Source organism: Cercospora kikuchii (assembly GCF_019650295.1).
Source record: "Cercospora kikuchii DNA, contig_00002, whole genome shotgun sequence".
Lineage (NCBI taxonomy): Eukaryota > Fungi > Ascomycota > Dothideomycetes > Mycosphaerellales > Mycosphaerellaceae > Cercospora > Cercospora kikuchii.
The window spans coordinates 4339403-4364448 of NW_025408583.1; the positions used below are offsets into that span (position 1 = coordinate 4339403).

Sequence of the window (25046 nt, forward strand, 5' to 3'; positions counted from 1 at the left end):
AGGGAGGCATCCTGATGCTCTTTCACATCTTAACAAAATTTACACTTCAGATGGATGCTCAGAACCCGAATGGATTTTGCGGAGCTGTGCATCGGTCAGCATGTGCTTGTGGAAAGCTCTGTGTATTGGGACAGACTTACTCGCTTTCGCCAGATTGGCTCTGCCGGTAGGCTGCGGCATTAAAGGTTTCGCACCAGGCTGCACACCGAAGCGGACTGGAGGTGGCGGGCCAGTCTTCTGGGGTACAAGGGGAGCTGCTGGCACTGAAAGTGGTTGCGATGGTCCAAAGACACCCCCTGTTTGTTGAGGAGGCAACTGCGGCGCAGGCTGGGTTGGCTGAGCACCGAAACCATTCATACCAGTGGGTTGTGACAGATTGAATGCAGGCTGGAATCCAGTCTGCTGTGCGGTGAAAGAGTTAGATAAACCAGATGGAATTGGTTGGAAAGGCTGTCGTGGTGGATCGGCGAAAGGTGACCCAGTCTGAGTTCCGTTGACAAGTTGTTGCTGGTAGTTGGGCTGACCCATCCCGTACTGCTGAGCTTGTTGTTGGCCATATTGGTTTTGTGGTTGGAACCCTGTAGGCTGTGGTTGCATTGCCGGATAGTTCTGCTGCAGGGACTGAATGCCGCCCTGCTGCTGATAGTTTGGATTGTACCCTTGGGGTTGGAAAGAGGTGTGCTGCGGTTGCATCTGCTGAAATTGTTGTTGCATGCCTGGACCAGGCGGGGACATTTGTGGCATCATTTGTTGAGGCTGATAGCCAGTCAGCTGTGCCTGTAGCGGCGGTGGACCGAACGAGGACTGAATTTGAGGCGGGAACCCGGGCGCCGAGGCCGCGCGAGGAGGTGGCGGCAGTCCAATCGTGCCGGGGCCGGTTTGCTGCTGAGGAGCTGCAGGGCGTTGTCGTGGTAGTGCTGTCTGCTGCGGTTGCAATTGCTGCTGCGGCTGATATCCTGTCTGCAGTGGCTGTTGATACCCTGTCGGCTGTGACTGCAATTGGCGGTTCGCGGGTGCCAAAGCAGCAATCTTGTCGAAAATGGCCTGGTTCGCGACTGGCGCTGCAGAGGGTGTTGTCTGGGTTGGCTGTTGAACTGGCGGTGTAGGCGAGGGCTGAGAGGCCGGTGTTGGCTGCAATGGTGGCGCAGATATAGATAAGGAAGCAATGTCGTCGTTTATTAGGGGCTTGGGAGCCTCTGGCGTAGATGCAGCAGGTTTGACAGCAGGAGCAGCTTTAGTTGGTGTCTGTGCCCGCGGAGGCTTCACATCCCACGCGTCATCATCAAAGCCATTTGTGGATTGGCCACCAGTAGCAGATGCCGATTTTGCATCTGCCAACGGAGTCTTCACACCTGGACTGTCGACCTTAGCCTTGAACGCGCTTTCGTCGACCACATCATTGGTCTGGACTGCTGGCGCAGGTCTTCCCTTGCGCGTGTTGTTCTTGAGGACTCCACCGGGACCCGCAAACAATCCTCCGGCAGCACCATCCTCTTGCGTTGCAGAGGGCCCTCCATCAGCATGTCTGTTGTATTTGTTGTCCAAGAACTTCATCACCCTAAGGATGTCGCCTTCTTTGAGTCCTAACGTCCGCAGCAATTGTTGATTGACCTCAGGAAGAATCTCTGGGCCCATGTTGTCCCGCGAGAAGGAGCCCGCGTAACGCTCACAAATGTGCGGGTCGACGCCGCATTGCAGAAAGAAGTCAAACCAATCATAGTCTGATTTCTTCTGCACACTGGCCCCTGCCGCAGATCGCGAGCCATTAGCTTGCCTCTGCGTGCTCCGGCGTTTGATGTTAGAAAGCGGTTTATCCTCGTCCAGGCTTGCCCCTGTGGCACGCTCAACATACTCCAGGTCCTCGACAGCCATCTTCGCAACCGGAACAGCAATTTTAACGCCATTCAGCTTGTGCAGGTGGATCTTCCCTTCGCGCAAGCCAATGAACTCTGCCTCAACTTTGAACGTGCCGCTGCGATCTGTCCATGTCCTGACTCGACTCTGGTTTGGCTTCGCCTTCGGCTGATCTTTTGAACCTCGTTTGTCGGCTCCACGCATTGATGTACGTCGTGTGTCGCCTGCTAGACTGCTGTTCCTCTCGGGTGGAATGACCTCACTCTCGCGTTTCTTGCTCTTCCGTGCTGCTTCTTTTGTGAGTCGTTCCTCTTCCAATCGGTTCTGTTCCACAGTACTCCGTGCTGCGTCTAGACCGGTGATGGCCTCTGGTCCTTGCGAGATGATTCCTGTCACTTCCACGTACGAGGAAGGCACGACACCTTGCTTGCCGTTCTTCATTCGTCGGACCATCCACCATTCCTCGCTTTTGACGTCGTCCAGAATCACGACCTCATCTCCAGCGGCTACGGTCACCTCATCGTCTCCCTGGGCCATGAATTCGTAGAGCATTTGTCCTTTTTTAAGTCCCGATAGTCCTGTCCCAGCACTGGCTGCTAGAACTTCCCGCAGACCTTCTTGTCGTACCGCGCCCGCCATTTCCCCGAGTGCAGCAACTATCTCTTGTGCGGTGTCCTTGGCTCCCGCGTGAAAATCAATGCTCCTACTCGGCCTTACGAGTTCTACAAACACATGTTTGCCCTCGATGCTGTAATGCGTGAGCTTTTCTGCTGTCCATTCTTTGCTCGGTCCATCTCTGCTCTTCTCTGGACTTATCATGATGATGCCCTTGGCAGGATTGATGCCGAGTGTAGTAGGCATCTTCTTATTTTTGCCCATGTGTGACACCATTTCATGAATATTGTACAAGTGGAAACCTCGTGGCGACAACGCTTCGTCCCCATAATCATCATGTGATGCAGAACCGGCTCTGTTGTATGACGGTGATGGCTGTGCCCCGGAAGGCTCGGGCGAGAGACGCGTTGCATATTGCGTCTGGAGCGGAACAGGGGACGAAGGAGACGCTGGTGCAATAGTCTGTGAGGGTGGCCGACGGGGCAGTGAGGGTGCAGCTTCTTCGTCGCTTTCATCGGGAGTCAGTTGCGATCGCTGAGGCAGCGGCGGAGAGGCGAGTGAACGATCTGCGGGCGGAGAAGTCGGGTTGCCTCCTGTCCTTTGTGCTATAATTCCCGCGAGCGCTGCAGCTGGATTGCTGGCCGAGGGCTCCGAGGACGGTGGGACGTAATCGGCCTCACCGGGAATGGGTCCATCGTCAGCAACAGGACGCGTTGGCATCGGAGGTGGCGCCAGAGCTCGTGGTTGCGGCGCAGCTGCTGGGGATGGGGAAGCTGGAGCGGGAGCTGAAGTCGAGGCAGCATCCAGACGTTCAATATAGATGGCGGGAGCAAAGCCGTATTTGCCATTGTGGCCCACCAACGTCCAGTCCGGGTCTGTCTCATCGTATATATTGAGGCGCGTGTCCTCCTTGAAGCTTAGCTCCTCGTCCGTCTGTTGTGCATAGTCGTAGAGTGCTTTGGCCTGAGCAATAGGCCGCACCTCCTCAACGTAGTTGTTCGGTACCAGGCCTTCTGGCTCGTCGTCCTCGTCAGATGAGGCCTTCTTCTTGCACTTCCACCAGTCATCATCCTCGCTCTTATCGAGCACCAAGAGTAGATCGCCATCCTTGATTTCGAGCTCTTCGGCACTCTGCGCAGCGTAATCGTAGAGCGCGCGGACGACGTCGACAAAGGGCATCTTGCACGCACGGCGCTCGCTCGCGGACAAGACGGTGGTCAACAAGCGGCAGTGGGTGTAGGGAGCTGACGCCTGGAGGTGCTTCGTGAAACAAGGCGCTGCCCTGGTCGGGGGCGGATCCTGGCCGAGGCGGAGCGGAGAGGACAGCGACGACGTCAATGCCCTGCGACGATGACGGTTCGCTGCACCTCACTGCTGCTACAGCTGCTTCTCACGTCGCAAAGAATGGGTTCTATACTTCAGCAGTTCGGCGCGAGGATTGGTCGGCAAAGATGTCACTGAGAACGGCTTGCGCTTGGCAGCATCACCTTTCGCGACTCTTCGGACCGCCAGCTCCACCGTCCGCGCATGCGAGAAACCGTACGGGTGTATCCTCGCACAACAGCCAGAACCAGACGCGTCTCTCACCTCAGAATCAATTCTGCTTGTTGGTCACCTTGGAGGTTAATAAGCAGGAATATCTCTCGGCAGCAACTTTCACCAGACCGTTGCAATACTGTAGCACATGGCTTTCGGTGCAGTCTACCCACATCGGCGCTGGAGCTGTGGTGAAGATCTGCGCGAGCTAGTCACCATTGCTACGATCTATGGCGACCGTGAATGCACCGGCCACTTGCGATCAATTCAGCAGACGTTCAAGCGAGCGAGCGGAGTTCACCGCCCTCGACGACTGTCCTCGATAACTTTCAAGCATGACCGGGCCGCTTTGGACAGAGGATCGCGGGTAGGCATGTGAGCGTAAGGCAGACCTAGCACATCGATCAGACATCTGAGTGCAAAAGGCACGCATCACATTCGTTGACATGCTGCTGCGGAATGTCTTTAGACGTAGAGCTAAGAGTCGTTGTTCTTGCGCATCAAGGAGCATGGACATGGGAGACACCAATGCGCAACACGTCTCACCACATATGCAGCATGCATGTGCAGAGTGGGTCACAGTGACGCAAAAACATCCCGGAATACGACTGTCAACCCACGACAACACACTTCACCTCAACTCCGTGGAGAAGTATGACTATGTTCATCGACACTTTCTCAGCAAAGCCCAAAGATTCCTGCTCACAATAGCAGTTCTGTCGATTTAAAAAGCGCCCTCATCGATCGACCTTGCAAAGGCCTGAAGATTCTCGCGCAAACTGTACAAGGTATCTCGAATTACATCCGCTCTTCGCGCATTACATGTGGGCTTCTTCTGTGCATCACCGCATCACCTCTCGCTCTACCCAAGCTTCCAGCTTACAAAGCCAATGCACCGAGTGCGACAGCACCGAGCATGCCGACCATGGCAGTCGCACGAGCACCAGCACCGGAGTCGGATGTCGTCGACTGGGTGGCCTGAAGATCACCGTTGCTCGAGGTAGGGGCAGCAGTTCCGGTAGTTCTGCTGTTGGTAGATCCTGCGCACACAGAATGTTAGTTTCACTTCTGTCATAATCAGGACAATAGCACACACCGGTAGTCGCCGAGGAGGTCTCAGAGGTCTCGGTTCCGGTCGTGGTCTCGCTCGCGGTCTCGCTGGCGGAGGAGCTCGCGGCAGTGGACACGGAGGACGAGATTGGAGCCGAAGTAGAGCTTCCTTCAGTAGGGATAGGACCAACGTTGTCACTCTCAAGTACAAATTGAGGAGTGTAGTTGGTCACAGATGTGTCCGAGTCACTTTGAATTTCAATGGCCTAGAAGACAGGTGCAAGGTAAGCATGTATCCCAAACATGCCTCTGCATAGAGATCCGATCTAGCGATGCTACTTACGTAGTTGCTACCACGAACAGCACTTTCGGGGATGCTCCAGTCATAAGAACCGCTGTTGGGGATGTTCGACGCAATGGTTTCGACAGTGTCCAAGTCATTGTTGGCGCCTGTGCGGAGGATGAGCGACACGGTGCCCTCGGTACTTGGAGTCCTACACCCAGTCAGCTGGCGGCGCGGATGCATGATGCCTTCCCCGTCATTTACCATGTGAGTGTCAGTGTCTGGCCAGCTACGGCGTTGTAAGCCGTGTTGGTGAAGGCATTCGGTCCAGTGGACTGAACTTGCGCGTAGGCAGCGAAGGCGCTAGCGAGCGCAAGCAACAAAGAGCGTGAGATCTGCATGGTGGATATATGAAATAAGGATACGAAAAGTAGTCGAGGATAGAACTGTTCCCTAAACGAGTGGTGAGAAGGTTGGAGTAGAAGTGTTCGACAGAGCCACGCGACGGAGGATACGAAGTGCTCGAGCAAGAGGGCGGCTCTTCAGCAGTTAAACCCCCTGCGAATTTGCCTAGTGTACACTGGGAGATGGCGACAGCCAATAATGAACAGTAGGAGTTAGTCTGCTGCAGTTGTGGTTGGTGAGAGTAGCGAAGCAGGCGCTTGAGCTAGGTCAACCTTATTTCACGTAGGAGCAGCGAGAGTTCCTGCGCACCGATGTTGTGAGGCGCGCATTCCACAAATCTGGGGTCGCAAAATGTGGTGTGCTGAAGTTTGAACATTGCGTCGATACAACACTATATCGTTGAACAACGTGCCGCCCAGGAAAGATTGAGTCGCGACTAGGATCGTGGGTCGAAGGTTGCGCAGGGTCGATTGGCCGGAGATGAGTCGCCTTTCCCAATCAGAGATCCCATGAGCGCTCTGCCGCGTCCGTTGCCCAGAATGGAAGGCAATGCCAAGAAGGAATCCACTGCCACTCTGTCTCGATTGTTCGAAAAACAGCAGAGGGAACAAGCGAAGATTCGCCACCGCCGCTGTCATGGATGGTGAGAAGAAGGTTGTCGGCGCAGCGAGCACGATTGCACCGCGGCGTTCCGAGAAGGCCGCCTGGTGTGAATTTGTGATCCAAGTTCCAACGCTCGTCAGCTCAATGGCGCGCCGCTAGTTGTTCGTTCTGCGCGGCCAAAGCCGGCAGCGCTCGAGAAGACATGGTGTGTAGCTAGAAGGCCTGCTATATGAAGGCCTCGATCCCCACTGCCGGCGACAGTGGAAGGGGAGCGTCCTGAGGCAGGCTGAAACGCGTCCACTGTTGGTGGTGAGCTGGAATTAGCTTCGTGGTGGCGGACTGGGCCGGGGGAGGCGCCCTTTAGTGTTTTCTCATGCCCAACATGGGAATAGCGCGATGCCACATGAGCCATGTCAGCCGAAGCTTGCGCGTCTCCCTAAGTCGCGTGCTCGTCCGTAGACTCCATCCAGGCAGTCGGCGGCAGGAGCGTCGTCGTTGAGCGCCATTGCGGCGACGGCTGGCAGCGGCGCAGCGTGCAATGGCGGTGGTATGGCTGCGGCCGCTGGTGGCACTGCAGCCGTGGCAGGCCGTTCGAGTCGTACGGGCTGGGTGGAGTGCGGCAACCCCCGGCGGCCATCATCCATGCTGCCAGTGGGCCTCATTTCCGGGGATTGGAAGCGACGACCCAGGGATCTTGGCGATTCGCAACCTCTTCTTCTCCTTCCAACGTCCCCGGCGGTTTTGTCTTCAACATTCCACGCCGCCGTGACAGCCTTGTGCACCACCACCTTCGTTTCGTCGCCAGACATCCACTCGTTCCTCAAAACATCGACCCTCGAGCGCTAGATCACCAACACATTTCTCGATCGCCCGATCCATACCATCCACCATGTTTGTCAAGTCGATTCTTGTTGGCGCCTTCGCCGCCCTCGCCGCTGCGCAGTCCGCTGCCATCAGCTTCACCAACGTATGTCGGCTCCAGCGCATGCTGTCTCGGATGTCACTTCGTCTTCACCTTGGGTTCAAGCTCGAATATCAGAATCCGAGGCGGCCGATGCGAGACAAAATCTGAGATGGCGAGAAACGTGCTGACTTTCTTCCCTGTAGCCTCTGCCGCAAGCTGTGGCCGGTCAATCTGTCGAGCTCACCTGGCAGACTGACGATGCTACCACTCCAGTGACCATTCTCCTGCGTGAGGGCGTGAGTAATCTCCGAACTTGAAAATAAGACACCCGGCGCTAAATGTACCGCAGGACGCAAATGACCTCAAGACCGTCAGCACTCTGACCAGCACTGGTACTGGCGGCAAGTTCACATGGAACGTGGACAGTCGACTCGAGGCGGACGATGATTATGCTTTGCAAATCACACAGGGCAGCAACACCAACTACCTGGGCCCATTCTCCGTCTCTGGCGGCAGTGGTACTGGCAGCTCGTCTTCCTCTTCTGCCGAGACTCCAGCTGGCTACTCTACCATCTCTGCTCCTGCCAACAGCACCACCTCGCACACCATCACCGCTGTGCCACCATACGCTACCGGCAACGTCACCATTCCACGCAACACCACCTTGAGCTCTGCCACTCTCACTCGCACCGCCACCACTCCAGGCAACACCAACGATGCCGGCTTCCAGGGCTCCCAGACTGGCTCCACTGGCGCACAGTCCACCGGTGGCGCTTCATCTCTGCTTACTGGCGGCAGCGCAGTCGCACTTGTCTTTGGTGCCTTTGCAGCCATCATGGTCTAATTTACTAAAAGCGAAGAATGGCTTCAAAGCCAGTCTCAGTAATGTGTCATGGTCGGCGTTATATGCATTTCTGGGTTAAAAGAGGCTTATACGAACTGTCACACGATACTTGTCCAAAAATTCAATTAATGGAGCCAAATAATATTTCCGTTCCACAGCACTGCTACACAATCGCGTTCCATTCCACGAGCACAGGGGGTGGCGAACTCATACCCCTTCACCATTTCACCCTTTCGTGCAAGACGTCAGTGTTATTTCATTTGCCAATAGTTGACCGAAGATGGTCCCATAGCCGTGTAATCGATCCCGCGCAGCATGAGAAATGTGCTTCGGAGCGTGCAACGCTGCCAGGAGCCATATCATGTGAGATAACAGTACGAGTGACCACGAACCAGTTAACTGGTAGAAAAGCAAAGCCACATTGAAACTCGCGCGCGTTCCCTACTTCACATGCGCTATATTCTAGCACTACTGGCCTTTTCATCTTCTTCTCTGTCGCCGATTGAGCAGACAGACCCGCTACATCACTCATATGGGGTAGTCAAAAACAAAAAACAAACAAAACAAAGAGTCACGCTTTCTGTCCCACTCACGGGCAACATGTACACCAGACTCCGATTTTCTTCTCCCCTTTGGCAACAAGTCAAAAGCCATGCGCCGAGGGTGGCGCAGACACGCTCCTTCCTTACTGCTCTCTTAATTCTTGTGTTTCTCTGTGCATGCATGACCCGTATCGGGCCGCCTGGATGCCAAATGGTCGCCGCGCCGCTGCGTCGACGGCAAACGATTCGTGTAAGTAGTCTGTCCTGTCTTGTTCTGAAGATGTCAACAGGTGTGTGTCCGGTTCACTTATTGTGGTTTTCAAAGTCTGTATTGATTCTGGCTAGGTTCCGGATTGTGCTCTGTTGCGATGAGACCTCGCCTATGCCATACCAACAGGGCGTTGTTGTTGCGGCCCTGCACGACTCGCGCGGTTCGGACTGCCGTGGGACTCGGTGGATGCGTTGGGATTCGCGTATGGAAGTGTTGGTGGTGTCATCGGGTCTCGATCGCTGCCGACATGCCTGACTGAGCTCTCATTCTGCCATGCGCTCTGCTGATATGGGTCGGTGTCGACACGCGTAACGACTGGCGCAGATGATGGCGGCGAGGTAGTGCCGTTCTGTGCTGCGACAACATGCCCGCTATTGACTGTCGGCGCCTTTGCTCGGTCACCATAGCGCTTCAGAATTTCCTTCGTCGTGATTTCTGCGTTGTTGCTGAACAGCGAAGAGTCGTTCAAGATCATGGCAAGATCTTCTGGCACCTGTTGAGCGTTAGCATTCGGGACAGCGAAGTCCACGATCGGCAACTGTACATACCTCACACATGCTTTCGTTGCACTCTATCAAGCTGTGAACAGCTTCGATCGACAGGAAACTGTCCTCTACAGGTACAACGTCCTTGCCGCTGTGCATGATATTGGGTGTTATGACCGTTGCAAGGTTGTGGATGTCCATCTTGCTGCCACTCTCCTCGTCCACGTGACTGAAGCTCGAAACCCAATTCATAAAGGTGAACAAGACCTCCATCGTGTCTCTGTGCGATTTAGGCAGGAGACAGCACGTTAGGTGCAATAGTCGTCGCCGTTTCTCGTTGTCTTCGATGCGCGAGGACGTCGTCCATAGCTTGTGGAGCTTGTTTGTCATCAGCGGGTCTGGCAATTCACGCAAGTACTTTTTGAGCAGCGCTGCAACTTGCACCGGGTTCTCCTTTGTCAGATCAACCTGCACGGCCCCTTTGGCGTCGATCTCTTCCTTGGCGTCGTTGAGTCGCTTGATGTTGCCGTTCTTTCGGAAGACACCCTCGACGGACATGTCCATGGTCTTCATGGCGCTAATACACTCTTGGACGATTGATGGAATCTTCAAAGAGCCAGGGCCAACACCATCGGTACTTTCCTCGTAGTCACGTTCAATGACCTGCTCCAGAGGTATCCCGAAGATGGCGTTCTTGGCAGCCCGAGGTCTCTTCTCTTTACCCTGGAATGCCTTGCCGAACTTGCTCCAGAAGTTCTGCTTCCTAGTCTCGATGAGGTCCAACAGCTCTTCCTGGTTGAAGTGCCCTTCGACCAAGGGCTCCATCGACAGAACTGCAACATGACGGACGATGAAGTACTCGAGTGCTGTCAGTTCTGAGAAGTACTTCTTTGTGCCAGGCGGCCTTGTCTCCAGCTTCTCTTGACCATCTCCTGAAAAGTCGCGAGTATGACCATTGACTAGCTTGGGCACGGGGTCCTGTGGAATCATTGGCTGTCTTGCGTACCGGGACGCATTTGGTCGTTGTTCCCTCGTCTGTTGCGCTTGCACAATCCTAGGAATGTCATCGAGAGTCATTGCATCCTGTTTGCCAAATGTAAGTTGAGTGACGGAATCCCCATGCGCAGCTCGATCCTCGATAATTTGGAACGTGCTCTTGCGACGATTATCGCCTCCATCTGCCGAACCTGGCCGCATGCCTTCGGGACCATCGATGATTCGAGACGTGCGAGCCTTCTTGGTGGCATTGGAAAGGTGTTTGTCCATTCTGGTGCTTCGTAAGCGCCGTATATCTCCCATTGTATCCTCATAGCTGGGCTCGCCCTGGTTTCTTTGACCGGGCGACCTGCCAGCATACGATCTCGATCTTGTATTCGAACGTAGTAGCGGAGGTTGTTCCTGGCCGTCGAGGCTGTGCCCCTCTCGAGAGTCGTATCCGAGCAAATTGGGGTCGTCGCTGGTATGTGGTAACGCTCCGCTTGTCCTCAATGTGGCGAGGAGCCGTGCGTGCGCGACTCGAAGCAGATGGACATATTGCTGCAAGCGTGATACGGCCACGAAACCACCTGTCGTCGCATCAGAGGGCGCATGAATCTCACACCACGCCTTCTGCCCTTGCTCGCTCCACCGTGCATTTGCTGTATCGTCGCCAAAGTCTTTGTTACATTTGGCACAACTCAAACATTGCGTGTGAATCACCCGATTGTCTCGGCGGAAACACTTGTCCTCGACAGCCTTATCACAAACTGCGCATGTGTCTGCGCTCTTGTCGACGTAGGCCTCAGCGTCGGCCCTTGAATCTCGTTGGCTTTCCGCATCTAGCCTCTCATCAAGTTTGCTGATATCTTTCAAGAAACCCTCCAGTCCTTCTGCGCTGGACGTCTCTCGTTCCAGCTTGAGAGCGCCTGAAAGACATATCCGGATCATGAGTTTTAAATAGTGTGCCAGACCAGTCACAAGGGAGAGCAGCTCTTGCGTAACACCCAGCCGTCGGACGCCATTGTCCTGATTTTCGGCGAGAAGCTGGAAGAAAGCCACTACTTTCTTGCACAGCAACTTGGCTTCTCTGCTATAACTCAGACCCGGATGCACGATAGCGTCAAATGTGCGGACTGTTTTGTCTGCGCCCGCGGTCGGCCGTACTTGGAGTCTGTGGTCCAGGTCATCGGCTGCTCCGAACAGTAGGTCAACATGAGTTATGAATTTCTTCGCAGCGACGACTCCATCCATGTATGCACCATTACTGACGTGCAGCAACATGTCGGAAATTCGAGTGGCGGAGCGCTCTTCAAAAGTCGACAAAGTATGCCAAATCCAGTGGACTTTGTACTCCACCGCCTCTTCTTCTGTTCTGACGGTTCGCCGTTGATCTTCGCTTGCATCACCTTCACTGCTAGCCTTTATCTGCCTATGATGCTCCAGAGTCTGTTCCTCTTCAGAGCCCTTAGGTGGGGGTGCATGCAGTCGCACGTTCCAGTATTTATGTATCATGTAGCACTCGGGATGCCAGTGTTGATTCACTCCATTTCGGAAGATCTCCACAAACTGCTTAAGGATAGCGGTCTGGCATCCGTTACACTTTTGCGCGAACTTGGTCGAGTAGTGGTAATGGCAATACACATTGCCCTCGTGTTCGTAATATGAGTCCTGTGCACCAAAGACCGTGGGGCAGACTGAACACGTGAAGTGCTCGATGTGGTACTTGCGTTCCAGCGCAGTGATGTATGATCCTCGCAATGCCCCTCCGCAGGCATAGCACAGCAGGTCCAGTCTTCGAAAATAGTCGGTCTCACAAAGGGGATATTGATTCGGCGGCTGATCTGGCACGGGAAAGAATTTTGAAGCCACAATCTTCCCGCAGTCCTAGTAATCATGTCAGCTATCCAGCATGCCTTCAACAAGCAGCTCTGGGCGTATTGCGAGACCTACGTGACATGTGAAGCATTCCAGATGATATGTGTCGCCCAGCGCTCGTACGAATTGTCCGGTCAGATGCCTCTGGCATTTCCCACATGTTCGCTGCTGCCCGCTTGGCCTTCGTCCATTTGACTTGGAACGCTCTTTGCTACTATGCTCGTGCGGTCTGTCTAGAGAAGTTCGGGACCTGTCTTGCGGTGCGGGCGCAAGCCCACCCACCGCATTCTGGTCGTGCGGTCGGAGGGCGAGCTCGGTCTGGCCATTTCCTGGAGGGGACGCGTTCTGCCTGCCGTTGTTTTCGTCTTCATGGGAGCTTTGCTGCTTGCCCGGCGGCCGGTCGTTGTCTGTGGGCACCGCCATGCCTGCGCGAGGCGGCGCTGGCACAAGCGGTCGTTGCGCAGTCCTGCCAACAGTGCGCACACTGCCACGGGGACGCAAGAGGGGTGGCCAACGCTGTAGGAGGCAGGCTGCGCGGGTGATTCAAGCGGCGCTGCAAGTTACGGGGGGCGGTCTCGTAGCAGCGATTGCGGATTCGGTGGTGCACTGGCAAGACGGCGCGACCAGAGGGCTCGTGCGGCGGCCAGCACCGTGCGCGCAGCGGTATTGATCGAGCGGAGCTGTCGTTGGGCACGGGTGTGTGGAGGGTGGCGTGGACGGAGGGCGGTGCTGTGCTAGTGACGGTGTTGGTCGATGGAGATGGAGATGGTGAAACCGCTCTAAACTATGCCGACTGGAGACTGACTGACTACACACTGCCATCGCGCCTCTCTGCAAGCCCACATCGCTCCTCACGTTCACACGAACGCTGCATGTGCGAACACTGGCTTCGTGTCTGCCGACAGTACAGTGCGTAAGGTGAAGAACTCGCTTTTCCATTCCCACAATGCAGCAGTCCTCGACATCCCTCGCCCTCGCCCTCGCAGCTAGGCCTCACTGCGGCTGTCACGTGCCTACGTGTCTGAAGTCATTGTCTCCCGCTTGCTGGTCCTCTAACCTCCAGACACCACGTCCCCACGCTCCCTCACGACCACGCACATCCGCCTCTGCCCGACCTTCGACATCTCACGCAGTATGGCAGGTCCCAGCGCCCCCGCTGCGACCGCGCAGACGTCGCGACGCCGCCCGCCTCCAACAGGCGATGAGGAAGCGACCGCGGTGCTCAAACTCGGGAACATGACAAACGAGCAAGCCCTCTCTCCTGCGGAAGTCACACTCATGCTTGAGCGCATCGAGGAACACGGTGAACGCCGCAATCAGACCGAGATCTACTACAAGACCAAGGAATACTGCAGGGCTTTCAGCAGATTCAAGGATGCAAATGCGATCACGCAGGTCAATCAAATCAGTACACAGTTGACGCAGCGAGGCTACGGGATAGTGGAATTCGAGAGGGCGCAATTAGGTGAGTAGAAGCGCAACCGGTCTGCATAATGCGAATTCTCGGGTGTGGAGCGCGGACAGGCTAGCTGTGCGATCGGCTCTTTCGAAAATGGATGTGTCGCTAACAATGCTCTTTGTTGCAGCCACGCTATGTTGCGATGCTGCCGAAGAAGCTCGCACGCTCATTCCCTCATTGGAGGGCAAGATCAGCGACGACGAACTCCAGGCGGTTCTCGATGAGATCTCCAAGTTGCGCGATTTCTCGTGAGCGACACCACGAGCAGACTTGGTGATTTAGCGCGGCGTTGAAGGACATATTTTCACACCTGGGGCTTGCAGCTTTGGGACTTCATGGGCGAATACTTAATTTGCGTTGACCGAAAAGGCGCGGACACGAAAGGCGGACGAGGCCAATGTTATTTGCACGAGACTAGGGCTCTATCTGACCCACTACACTCGATGGCTTCACCAATACAGCCTTCCTCTATCCGAGGCCGGTGACTGTCATTCCGCGACTGCTGCGCTTTCGTCGTATGCTCTCCCTCACAGCAACTGCGTATCACACGATGCCGCTCCCGGTGTCGAGGAAGACCCTAAACCAGCCGCCATCTGCGCTCGGATTTTGGAGTGTACAACTCCAGGGCATGGAGCCCAGAACAGGACGCATCATTCAGCAGGAGTTCAATGATCTCCATTCGCCTGTGGTTGGTTCTGTATCAGACGCAGCAGATTACGCATCAGCACGACGATCGTGACTTTTCCGATGGCAGGGACGTAGATCGAAGCTTTTTCTTTGATGTCCGGGTCAAAGTTCTAAGAAGTCCAACTCATTAGCCAAAGTCAAGATGGCAAGCACACGGATCGTACCTTTTCGCTAGAAAAGTTAATGCAAACTGCACCGTCGCGCACAAGATGCGTGGGCACCTTGAACTTTTCTCCTGGCACACCGCTGATAACCACGTCGCTGATGGGTAAGCATTGCTCGAGAGCCCAGCCTGGCATGTCGCGACTCTCGTGCTTCTGCTTCTTCAATCCGGAGCCTCTGCTGAACTGTTGGACACCAGTAACGTCCACGCTGTAGACTTCAGCTCCGTCGTTCGCAAGCAGTGCTGCAAGTGGTCGACCGACAACCTCGCTGCGGTTGATGACTGTGATTCGTCTTCCGTGAAGGCGCTTGCCGTAGTCCAGGATATTGTTGTAGATTTGCAGGTACTCGAGAATCTTGACGATCGCGAGCGGCGTACATGGCAGTATCGACTTGCGAGTGTTCTCTGGTGGATCCAGAAATCGGATGTTCTGATACATGTTGCTGATGAGTTGCGGCGAAAGTCCTTCCACGTCCTTGTACAAGCTGACGGTCCATTGCAAAGTGCGATCTCGCATCGTGTCGAAAACAGGATAGTAGACGATCATTCCGTCCACCTTCTGATCCTGGTTGGCGTAGCGCAGTTCATCCTCGAGTGCTTCTCGATCAACTTTGCGTAGCGTGAAATCAACACCACTTACTTTGCATCAGTGTCGTCTGATCGAGTCACATGAATCACACAGAGCCTCACTTTTCTTCGCATGTCTTTTTGGTCCAGTTCGCGTACATCTCCGCAGCTGGATCGTCATTGGCGAGGAAGCCATGCAGGCGAGGAGGCTGCTTGAGCGCCTTGATGCCGCTTGCAACTTCTTCGAGTAGACGTTTGGCGATCGCGCTCGCTAGCACCACTTTGCACGAGGTGCTCGTGTTTGTTGAAGCCATGACCTGCAGCTTTATCCGTTCTTGCGTTGAGCAGATGCTGGTAGTTGACAGATGGGGTGCGAGGGTGTTACGGAGTCAAAAACTAGTGAAAATCTCTGACTGTGGTTGAAACGAAAATTGGCTCACTGTGATTTGATGGCGCTGACAGTCCACGTACACATTCACTCTCGGCTTTCATACATGTGAGTGCAGCACTAAGAAAAGATCGTGCTTCGCGCGATCAGAATCAGAATGCTCGCTTCAGCGAACACCAGCAGCCCACGTGGCGACGCCTTCCCGTCATTCGGGCACTCATATCGCGCTTTGGCGGGAGAAGGCACAAACCAGTGCAATGACATATCCAGGCTTGCGTGGTTGCGAGTGCGAGACACTCTGGAATGAAGACATTGAAAGCAATGTAGTCAAGCTCTCATGTCTGCAGTGCTCTATGCATCAACGCATGGCAGGGAAGACGGGATGAAGGTTTGAGCCGGCGACCTCATACCTCGTGACGACAGACGTCGACAGACGTTCAACTCAGTCACATTCAGCTGGTGGGCCGAGTGATTGCAAAGCAGATGCAAGGCGCGGAAAGACAACGAAGTCAGCACAGCAAGGAACACTCGCTGCAGCTAGCCAACCAAGCATGAAATGCATTCCTCCGCCATTGCTAAAACGAATCCTCTTGACGGATGATCAGCGGTCTGGAAACTGCTTCTACATTCAGCGGGGCATGAAACACCTGGCTCCCGTCACTGCCACTGTCAAGCACACGCAATTAAGCCCGCTTCCGCAACTCCGCGACCCGGTGCTTCGCCGTACCTCAGTAGTGATACTTCGACTATCAGACCAGGGCAATGCGATCTCGAGAGCTTCTGCACACCGTCAAAAACACACGAGCCGTCCACGAATGAACGTCTACGGAGGATTACCCCATCAGCTTGCCTTCTAGAATACTTCCATTAGGTGCAGCCGTCTCGCAGGCCTTGCTGGAGCGCGTGATCGCTTGCTCGATGGTATTGCATTCATGGTACTTGGCTACGGTCACACCTCGCTAAGAGGAGCTATCAATGGAACGAGCTCCGGATCCCTGGACGGCCGCTCTGGGTGTGCGTCGTGCAGTGAGACCTTGAAAACTGGTACGCAGTCAGACTCGTCCTTCAAGCTCCGTGCCAATCGTTCAAGTCGTCGCGGCCAGGTCTGCTGGGGCCCTGTAACATCTGGGCAGCTAAGAGCTGATAAGTATCGTTGAGCAAGACGTGCTTCCAAATGAGCATGGTAGCACGGCAGGCCTGCCTCCTGTTGTCTATGGTATGCAAAACGTTGCATGGTGTAGCAGCGAGCCTGGACAACTTTCAGAGCTTGGTCCAGGTCATTAGCCGGCAAGTGGGTGAATGTGCAGGCGACTCTGGTGCATGCGACGGCGTAGGATGAGCATGCGTGAAGAAGTAGTGGTGCGCCTCACAGGCAAAGGTCGTGGTACAGGGCGGTGGAACGAGGCAGCTGCCGCGAAAACCAGGGTCCTGGTCACTCTGAACTCAAGAGCATCTGAGACTTGCGAGGTGTGCATTATATTACTCTCCCTCACGGCGAGGGAAGGAGGTGGGCTAGTCTGCTTCGGTGGTCAAATTCCACGTTGGTTCCGTCGGTACATTTCTTTTGGAACAAATAGACCCCGCATGTGCTGCGAATAACGTTGCGCCAATGTACGCGGCAGCGCGAGCGTAAGAACAGCAACACACCTGGTGCTCCTTGCGGGAGTGTGCCCTTCTCTGTCTTGATAACGAGCGTCGTGCCCACTTCGTCTACTGTTCGTTGCTGCCGACACGCCGGCGCATCGTCGCGTCGTCATTCGTCATTCGCTTCGCCTCGCCGACTACACACCCATCCACACGTTCATTGTTCTGCCGATCGGCGGTGCCTGGGACACGACAACACGGTCTCTGGTCGACGCCATGGGCAAGCGGACACTGCGGGCATAGGCGCCATCTCTGCGTGCCCGTGTGCAACTCAGTCGGGACCACGTACGAACAGCAGAGGTGCAATGGCGGAGGATGAGCAGCGGCTCGCTCCTCCGGCGGTGGCGGCGTTGCGAGAGGAGGCCGCACACACAACGGCCGACAAGGGGGCGATGCTGAGGACGATTAGCATGGACATCCGGGAAGAGCGAGAGGACCTCAAGAAGGCTGCTGAGCAGTCGTTGAACGCGATAATTGAGCTGGATCTGGACGGCAGGGTGCGCTGGGTCAGTCCGTCATGGCAAGAGGTTACGGGAAATGCTGCCAGCAGCTTGATTGGCAAGCCGATATCAGAGATTCTGGTGGAAGATCCTGAGGTTTTCGCACGTTGTGTCGAGGCGATGCGCAAGGACGACTCAAAGAGCCACTTCATCCGATTCACCGTCCACGCTCCACCCTCTCCACCTGTCGCAGATGCGCTCTCCGGGGACGAAAAGACGCCTGTGGAGCCCAAAGCCGGTGTCGATTCTATGCCGGATACCGAGCAGGAGGCCACCGAGACGCAGAAAGTCGATACCATGGAGCTCGAGGCACAGGGCATCATGGTGTATGATAGGACCTCGGGTGCGGAGAGTCACACCATGTGGATGGTCAAGCCTGCAGTATCTCGAGAAGTCACTATAGATCTCCCACAGATCCTCGTGGATTCTTTGGGAGTAGGGGCTGAGATGCTTGCCAATTACCTAACGCTGCTCGCCGATGTGGGAGTCCACGATCCTGCCAACCACCCTCCACCACTTCCCGTTCTTTGCCGGATATGTGAACGACAGATCACGCCGTGGTGGTTCGAGAAGCATACCGAGCTATGTTCTCAGGAGCATCGAGCCGAGATGGAAGTGCAAATGGCGCAGGAATCGCTCAACGAACAGCGCTCGGCCATTGTAAAGGTGTTAGATGCGATGGAAGCACAAAGCCGTCTAGCACAGCCCACAATGGCTGAGCCGATCACTTCACCTGGAGGGCCCAAGGCTGAATACAAAGGACTGCCCATTGGTTTGGGCTCTTCGCCTTCTTCAGGACCGTCCTCAGGCCGTGCGTCCCCTTCACATCCTGGGCGCTCTCGCGAGCCTTCTGCGAGTGGACTAAGCCATCACCGCGCGCGGTCATTTGCTGTTCGACGGCCCCTGGCGCGGATCGTCGAACTTGTACTGGACATCTGTGATACTGCCATGGAGATCAGTACGCCAGCGATCAAGGACACCAGAGGCTATGCAACCGGCGAGCTACGCACTCAGTCTCCGCAGTCAGAAAGCCGAATACAACAAGTGATCCAGACTCCATCGCCAAGTGCTGGTCTTTCTGAGAACGAGCAAGGATTAGCCCTACTTTGTGACGATACCCACCAGCTTGCCAGAGCCAAAGTAGAAGCCGTTTTCCGCCATCGACGCGTCTTAGAATATTCGGAGCGCATCCGGGTGGAGTATGATATTTTGGTACAAGAATGCATCGAAGCGGCTCTGCAAAAGGCTGCACGCATTGCCGCTGGTGAACTCAGTGACTCTAGTGGAAGTGGTGAAGGGGAGAACTTCGATGAGTCCGAGCATGAAAAAGGCATGGAATCGTCATACGAAATGCTTAGCGGTTCTCTTGAGCAGTCTACTGCGGATGAGATGTTCACCATGAGCTCTTACCGGTCTACTGCCAGTCCGTCTGCGATGGCGATGGCTCTGCGCAATTCTTCGGACCAAGCTCTGCGGCAGCGCCAGGCTTCCGTCAGCTCTTCTAGAGCTAGCAGTCCCCATGGCGGTGCAACAACGCCTAGATCATCCTACGCTGGTCCTACAGAACCCCACTTTCTACACAAGCGCGGTTCCATAGCGCTTGAGAGTGACACTGGTGCCGAGAGCGATAGCAGTATGCGCTCCTCAATAGCCAGCGGGAGCCATCGACGTGCTCATTCACCGAGCGCGGAGCTTACTCTCGGTCGGGCGGCGAGTTCACGTTCACGCGACCCGAAACGCAAGAGCCTGGTGCTACCGAGTCTACAAAACATTGGTCGCCATCAATCTCCTGCTAGACAGCCGCCAGCACCATCGTCCCCCTTGCGCATGGCGAAGCCTCGCATCCCCAGCAGCGCGGATAGCCTACCATCCCCAATCACTTCCCCCATCCTTACTCAAAGTGAGTTCAATTCACCGATAATCAGAGCACAGCATCATCACCACAGGCGGCAGTCATCTGCCGCCCTATCAGAGGCACTGGGTCGTCCTGCATCTCCTCGATTAAGTGCTGTGATATCAAACCCGCAGCCTCGTGCTGTGCAAACCTCCATCAAGGACTTTGAGATCATCAAGCCGATCAGCAAGGGCGCATTCGGCAGCGTGTACCTCTCGAAGAAGAAATCGACTGGAGATTATTATGCAATCAAGGTACTCAAGAAGGCAGACATGGTGGCCAAGAATCAGGTCACCAACGTCAAGGCTGAACGCGCGATCATGATGTGGCAGGGTGAGAGCGATTTCGTGGCCAAGCTCTACTGGACGTTCTCGAGCAAGGATTACCTCTACCTAGTTATGGAGTATCTCAATGGTGGTGACTGCGCGTCTTTGATCAAGGTTTTGGGCGCCCTGCCTGAGGACTGGACTAAGAAGTACATTGGCGAGGTCGTACTTTGTGTACAACACCTGCACAGCAGACAGATTGTCCACCGAGATTTGAAGCCTGACAATCTGTTGATCGACGCGAAGGGACACTTGAAGCTCACCGATTTTGGTCTGTCACGCATGGGTCTTATCGGACGACAAAAACGTGCTATCAATGCGAAGCCTGGGGATGCACCACCAGACCTCCTTAAGGCAGGACCATTCCGCCGCGCACCATCAGTCACATCCTCTCGCTCCACGTCGTACGATTATCAGGGCACTCATCATTCGCCTGTGCAAACCCCAGCCATGACGCCAGCGCTGGTTGATCACAATCAACCATCATACTTCAGTCTCTACAGAGAGAGCTCGAGGGAGCCATCTCGGCGAACTTCAGGTCATCGAAGCGATAGTGGTGACAGTGAAGCTCTTGCCACAATGTTTCGCAGATTTTCTGTGGCAGATGGTCGGACACCAATTGAAGAAGAGACTGGAAGTGATGAAGGCGGTGATTCTCCTGACCCATATGCACTGCAGCCGGTGGCAAGCAACTCGAGTCTGCCACGAACAGAGACACCACCACAGCAGCCGTCGACGCAAATGCCACCGCCGATGATGGCGTTGTTCGACCCGGAGGACAGCAACCGTCGTTTCGTGGGCACTCCAGACTACCTCGCACCTGAGACCATCAACGGTGCAGGGCAGGACGAGATGAGTGATTGGTGGTCTTTGGGATGCATTCTGTTTGAATGCCTGTATGGCAGACCTCCATTCAACGCGGACACACCCGAGCAAGTTTTCCAGAACATCTTGAATCGCAACATTAGCTGGCCACCCGAGGATGAAGAAGATCCCGTTTCCGAAGAAGCTAAGGATCTCGTCAACAAGCTCATGTGTCTCGATCCCAAAGAGCGTCTAGGTTCGAACAAGGATGAAAAGTACGCCAATGGCGGCGACGAGATCAAGGCGCACCCCTGGTTTGCTGATATCCACTGGGATACCCTGCGCGAGGATGAGGCTTCCTTTATTCCCATGAGCGAGAATCCGGAAGACACCGAATACTTCGATTCTAGGGGAGCTACCATGCAGAATTTTGCGGCTGAATTTGAAGACCAAACAACATCTCCTTCACAGACTCCAGGGGCCGATTACCCAGACCGTCCGCATGACGCCTTGTCCAGAGTTAGGAGCCAAGTCAATGCTGTCAAGCGAGGCTTAATGCCATTGCATATCCCGCCGCATGTCCGGGACGCACGATCGCGGAGGCTCAGCGAGCCTGTGGTAACTGACGATTTTGGCAACTTCCAATTCAAGAATCTACCAGTCCTTGAAAAGGCAAATAAAGATGTCATTCAGAAACTGCGTGCAGATGCTATGCAGGCCCAGGCCAAGACTGCAAGTGGCGCAAATTCTGCTGCACCATCTGCTGTGGCCTCTCCGTCTCCTGCACCATCCTTGGAGTCCAGTCCCGTTGTGCCTGGCCCACTCAAACGCACCTTGTCTGCCAACAAAGGTGCTGCTCACCGACCACATTCACCCTCCACTTTCAGCCAAGCCAACTCCTCGCCCAGTCGAGGATCTCAGCCTTCTTCCCCGCTACTGGTCTCGTTCTCTGCGGGCCACAACCAAGAACGACGAAAGACGTCCAGTGGGTCGTCTAGTCTCTCGCACAGTGGGTCCCTCCAGCCAGGGCACTTGCTTGATCAAGCTCCACGGTTGCCTGTAACATTCAAGGCCAGCCCATCTGTGCCGTCGCCAATTAAGCCAAGCAAAACCAATTCTGTGCATCTGCCAACTCAGCATGACCGTGCTACGTCCTTACACCGGCACTCTGGCATCGGTTCTCCGCGGCAGAGATCGCAAACGGTAGGCTCACAAGACCAGGACGGAGAGCTATTACCCGAAGTTCTGCCAGCTCATCACCACAAACGAAGGAGTGGCGTGTTCGATGTATCTCCATCATCATCGGACAATGAGGAGACTCGACAGAAGGCTTTGTTACGTGTCCAGCGCCGGAGGCAGAGTTCTCGACGCCTCTCGCAGATCAGTCTCACAGATGGACCCTCGTTCCGGACCCTTGATGTGCTTGTGTGCGAAGACCACCCAGTCTCGAGGTTGGTTATGGAACGCCTGTTGGAGAAGCTACGGTGTCGCACCATCGCAGTGACAAACGGCTCTGAAGCTATGCGGTATGCCATGAGCGAAGTCAAATTCGACATCATCATGATGGAATACAAACTTCCGCAGGTCAACGGGGCCGATGTCGCCCGCATGATTCGTGACACCAAGAATGCCAATTCACACACGCCCATTGTTGCCGTCACAGGCTACCTAAAGGAGCTACACGCACCTCATTCTTTTGACGCGCTGGTTGAGAAGCCCCCAACGAAGGAGAAACTAGAAGAGGTCATGGGGCGACTTTGTCACTGGAGGTCTCCTCCCGAAGGTTGGAAGCCAGTTGCGCCACAAGCAATTCCTTCGACTCTGAAGCGACACGATACCGTGGGCACCGAGCATAGCCCAACCACCACCGCATCTTCCGGATTCACGGGATTCAACAGCGTCTTCAGCGGCACGCGAGAGAATTCAATTGGCTCTAGCTCTCTGGGGGAGATGGAAGATCCTATCCCCAGCATTCCGCTCATCATATCTCGTCAGCCGACGAACGAGATGGAGCAGAGTGAGCTGGAGCGCAACTTCGGCGGGCTTGGAATCTCTCATAGTCTGAGCCACGACGAAAAGGGAAAACGGCACACGAACCTTTCCACGAGTTTGGAGCACCAGCTTTCAGCCCCCGCGGCCCTGGAGACAGCAGAGATGCCTACACCTAGGAAAGTGCCGTCGAACGAGGCGATAGCTGCCAAGAAAAAGTCTATGGAGAAGCTTCGTCAGGAATCTGCTGCTGGAGAAAGCGACGCCGGGGACGACGAGGACGAAGAGCTGGGAAATGTCAAGATTCGCCAGCGCTCTCCAAAGCGCAATGTCAAGCGGACGTCCAAATTGGGCACTGAAATGATGCGCACCAACAGTCAGGGCTCTGTGGTTTCCAGCGAGGATCTGTTAGCTGCGCAGTCCTCTCAGCCGGCGCATGATACGACCATTTTGGAGGAGTCAACAGCAGATGTGGAGCAAGGACACATCACTCCACCTTTGATCTTCTCTCCCAACCCTGGGAATCACGTCGAAGAAATTTGTATGCCGGAGGCTGATGCCACGCCAAAACCTACACCTTCGATTGAACCAGAAGAACCGGCGCCAGACGTCACAGGATCGAAAGCCGCATGAATGAGCGGAAACAGGTCTCGCGGCTTCCACGACACCACAACAAATTTGCAGAGTACCATCACTGTGTTGCATATCTCTTATGTTATTGTTTTGTATTACGACTACGTTACGCAGATCTTGAGCAAGCAGGGTGTTGGGGGCGTTTTCGTTTTGGTACAGAGTCAGGCTGTGTTCGACAGGGTAGGCGCGATCTCATTGTGAGCGACTACTCTTCTCCCTTTAGAGATCCGTTCAAGAATGACATGCGACGCAGAGGTTTTGGTGTGAAAGAGGAGTCCTTACTACGAGCAGTACCAAAAGCAAGGCAAGGCCGGGAAACTGTAGTATAAAGAGCGCGAAAGCGCCTGGCAATATCAATCACCACACTTTGCGCATTGTTCATTCGTACGTATATTTTGTCTAGCGACACCATCCAGAGTGTTGGCGTTGAAGAGAGGTGGAAGAAATCTGCGCATAATTGTACCTATTGAGTTACTGTCGATGATGAGCCCTCGCTGCACCAGGGGCGATTCCACCTCCGCGGCAAGATTTGCCTCTACCGATAACTTTTGGCTCCGTGCGCACGACGTTTGACGAGCATCCATCTTTTCTGCATCCCCATCACTCCGAGTCTGTCGCTGCATCCACTCTGACCTTGAGCCAACTCTGTCGCCGGACCCAATAGTACAGATAACAAGTTACGATGTTCGCCCTCCGCCGCGTTGCCGCGCGTGCTCTACAATGCCAGCCAACCCGACAGCTTTCCAATGTCCGATGCACATCATTGTCAACACGCATCGAAGCGAGCAAACCCTCTCTCATCCGATCATTCCATCAGTCGCAGCGATGGCTCGCTGATGAGGAAGCAAAGAAGGCCGATGTAAGCGTGGCAGAGCAGAGTGAGATCAAGAAGGCAGATGAAGACACAAGCAAGTTGGCGCCTGCAGAGGACGGAGTGCAAGAGGTATCAAAAGAAGTCAAGAATGCGACAGAAGCCGCAAAAGACGCCATCTCAAGCGCTGCTGAGACCGTCTCGAGCACCGTCGCCAGCGTAGGACGAGCAACAGGAGATCAATTTCCGGGCGATCGCAGTGCAAAACCAGGCCAATCTGGAAAGATTCTCTACGTTGGTAACCTCTTCTTCGAAGTTCGAGCACAAGATCTCGAGCGTGAGTTTGCTCAATATGGGCAAGTGGTCAACAGCCGCGTTGTCACAGATCAAACTGGCAGGAGCAAGGGCTTTGGTTACATCGAATTCTCCACGAACGAGGAGGCCGATAAGGCCATTCGTGAGCTCGATCAAAAGACTTTCCAGGGTCGCCGTATGGCAGTGCAGCATCACGTCCGTCGAGATTCCAGGAACCCGAGGGAGCCAAGGAACGACAGGAACAACAGGAACGACAGGGGCGATAGGAGCACCGTTCGACAAGAATATAGGGAGAACCCTCCTAGCAAGACGCTTTTCATTGGAAACATGTCCTACCAGATGAGTGACCGTGATTTGAATGGTACGTTGTACGCCCGAGCGCACTGTGTTGCACGACTCTAACCCATTTAAACAGATCTGTTTCGAGAGATCAAGAACGTCCTCGACGTGCGCGTAGCGATCGACCGCCGCAGTGGACAGCCTCGTGGCTTTGCCCACGCAGACTTTATCGACGTCGCGAGCGCAGAAAAGGCCAAGGCATACCTGAGCTCAAAGGTCGTCTATGGTAGAGAATTGCGCGTAAACTTCTCACTTCCAAGCAGCAAGACGGAACAGTCGTAG

At 54.9% G+C, this 25046-nt stretch overlaps 8 protein-coding genes across 8 annotated transcripts; 4 read left to right on the forward strand and 4 right to left on the reverse strand.

Moving 5' to 3' along the window:
* Positions 1 to 58: 58 nt before the first annotated feature.
* On the reverse strand, positions 59 to 3648 carry CKM354_000393000 (cytoskeletal protein-binding protein SLA1; the record flags this gene model as incomplete). The annotated part of the gene is made up of 2 exons (XM_044799149.1): positions 59 to 84; positions 141 to 3648. 2 exons carry the CDS (start codon positions 3646 to 3648, stop codon positions 59 to 61), a joined length of 3534 nt encoding a protein of 1177 aa, XP_044655084.1.
* A 1236-nt stretch (positions 3649 to 4884) lies between these two features.
* On the reverse strand, positions 4885 to 5739 carry CKM354_000393100 (uncharacterized protein; the record flags this gene model as incomplete). The annotated part of the gene is made up of 4 exons (XM_044799150.1): positions 4885 to 5045; positions 5102 to 5321; positions 5399 to 5549; positions 5603 to 5739. 4 exons carry the CDS (start codon positions 5737 to 5739, stop codon positions 4885 to 4887), a joined length of 669 nt encoding a protein of 222 aa, XP_044655085.1.
* A 1496-nt stretch (positions 5740 to 7235) lies between these two features.
* On the forward strand, positions 7236 to 8094 carry CKM354_000393200 (uncharacterized protein; the record flags this gene model as incomplete). The annotated part of the gene is made up of 3 exons (XM_044799151.1): positions 7236 to 7313; positions 7454 to 7546; positions 7600 to 8094. The coding sequence occupies 3 exons, from the start codon at positions 7236 to 7238 to the stop codon at positions 8092 to 8094; spliced, it is 666 nt and encodes a 221-aa protein (XP_044655086.1).
* Positions 8095 to 9016: 922 nt separating this feature from the next.
* On the reverse strand, positions 9017 to 12668 carry CKM354_000393300 (uncharacterized protein; the record flags this gene model as incomplete). The annotated part of the gene is made up of 3 exons (XM_044799152.1): positions 9017 to 9400; positions 9456 to 12254; positions 12321 to 12668. The coding sequence occupies 3 exons, from the start codon at positions 12666 to 12668 to the stop codon at positions 9017 to 9019; spliced, it is 3531 nt and encodes a 1176-aa protein (XP_044655087.1).
* Positions 12669 to 13379: 711 nt separating this feature from the next.
* On the forward strand, positions 13380 to 13956 carry CKM354_000393400 (DNA-directed RNA polymerase II subunit RPB4; the record flags this gene model as incomplete). Its single annotated transcript, XM_044799153.1, has 2 exons — positions 13380 to 13710; positions 13832 to 13956. 2 exons carry the CDS (start codon positions 13380 to 13382, stop codon positions 13954 to 13956), a joined length of 456 nt encoding a protein of 151 aa, XP_044655088.1.
* A 413-nt stretch (positions 13957 to 14369) lies between these two features.
* Positions 14370 to 15435, reverse strand: CKM354_000393500 (methylenetetrahydrofolate dehydrogenase (NAD(+)); the record flags this gene model as incomplete). The annotated part of the gene is made up of 3 exons (XM_044799154.1): positions 14370 to 14501; positions 14556 to 15189; positions 15245 to 15435. The coding sequence occupies 3 exons, from the start codon at positions 15433 to 15435 to the stop codon at positions 14370 to 14372; spliced, it is 957 nt and encodes a 318-aa protein (XP_044655089.1).
* Positions 15436 to 17458: 2023 nt separating this feature from the next.
* On the forward strand, positions 17459 to 23299 carry CKM354_000393600 (protein kinase RIM15; the record flags this gene model as incomplete). Its single annotated transcript, XM_044799155.1, has 1 exon — positions 17459 to 23299. The coding sequence occupies one exon, from the start codon at positions 17459 to 17461 to the stop codon at positions 23297 to 23299; it is 5841 nt and encodes a 1946-aa protein (XP_044655090.1).
* A 682-nt stretch (positions 23300 to 23981) lies between these two features.
* On the forward strand, positions 23982 to 25046 carry CKM354_000393700 (uncharacterized protein; the record flags this gene model as incomplete). The annotated part of the gene is made up of 2 exons (XM_044799156.1): positions 23982 to 24786; positions 24841 to 25046. The coding sequence occupies 2 exons, from the start codon at positions 23982 to 23984 to the stop codon at positions 25044 to 25046; spliced, it is 1011 nt and encodes a 336-aa protein (XP_044655091.1).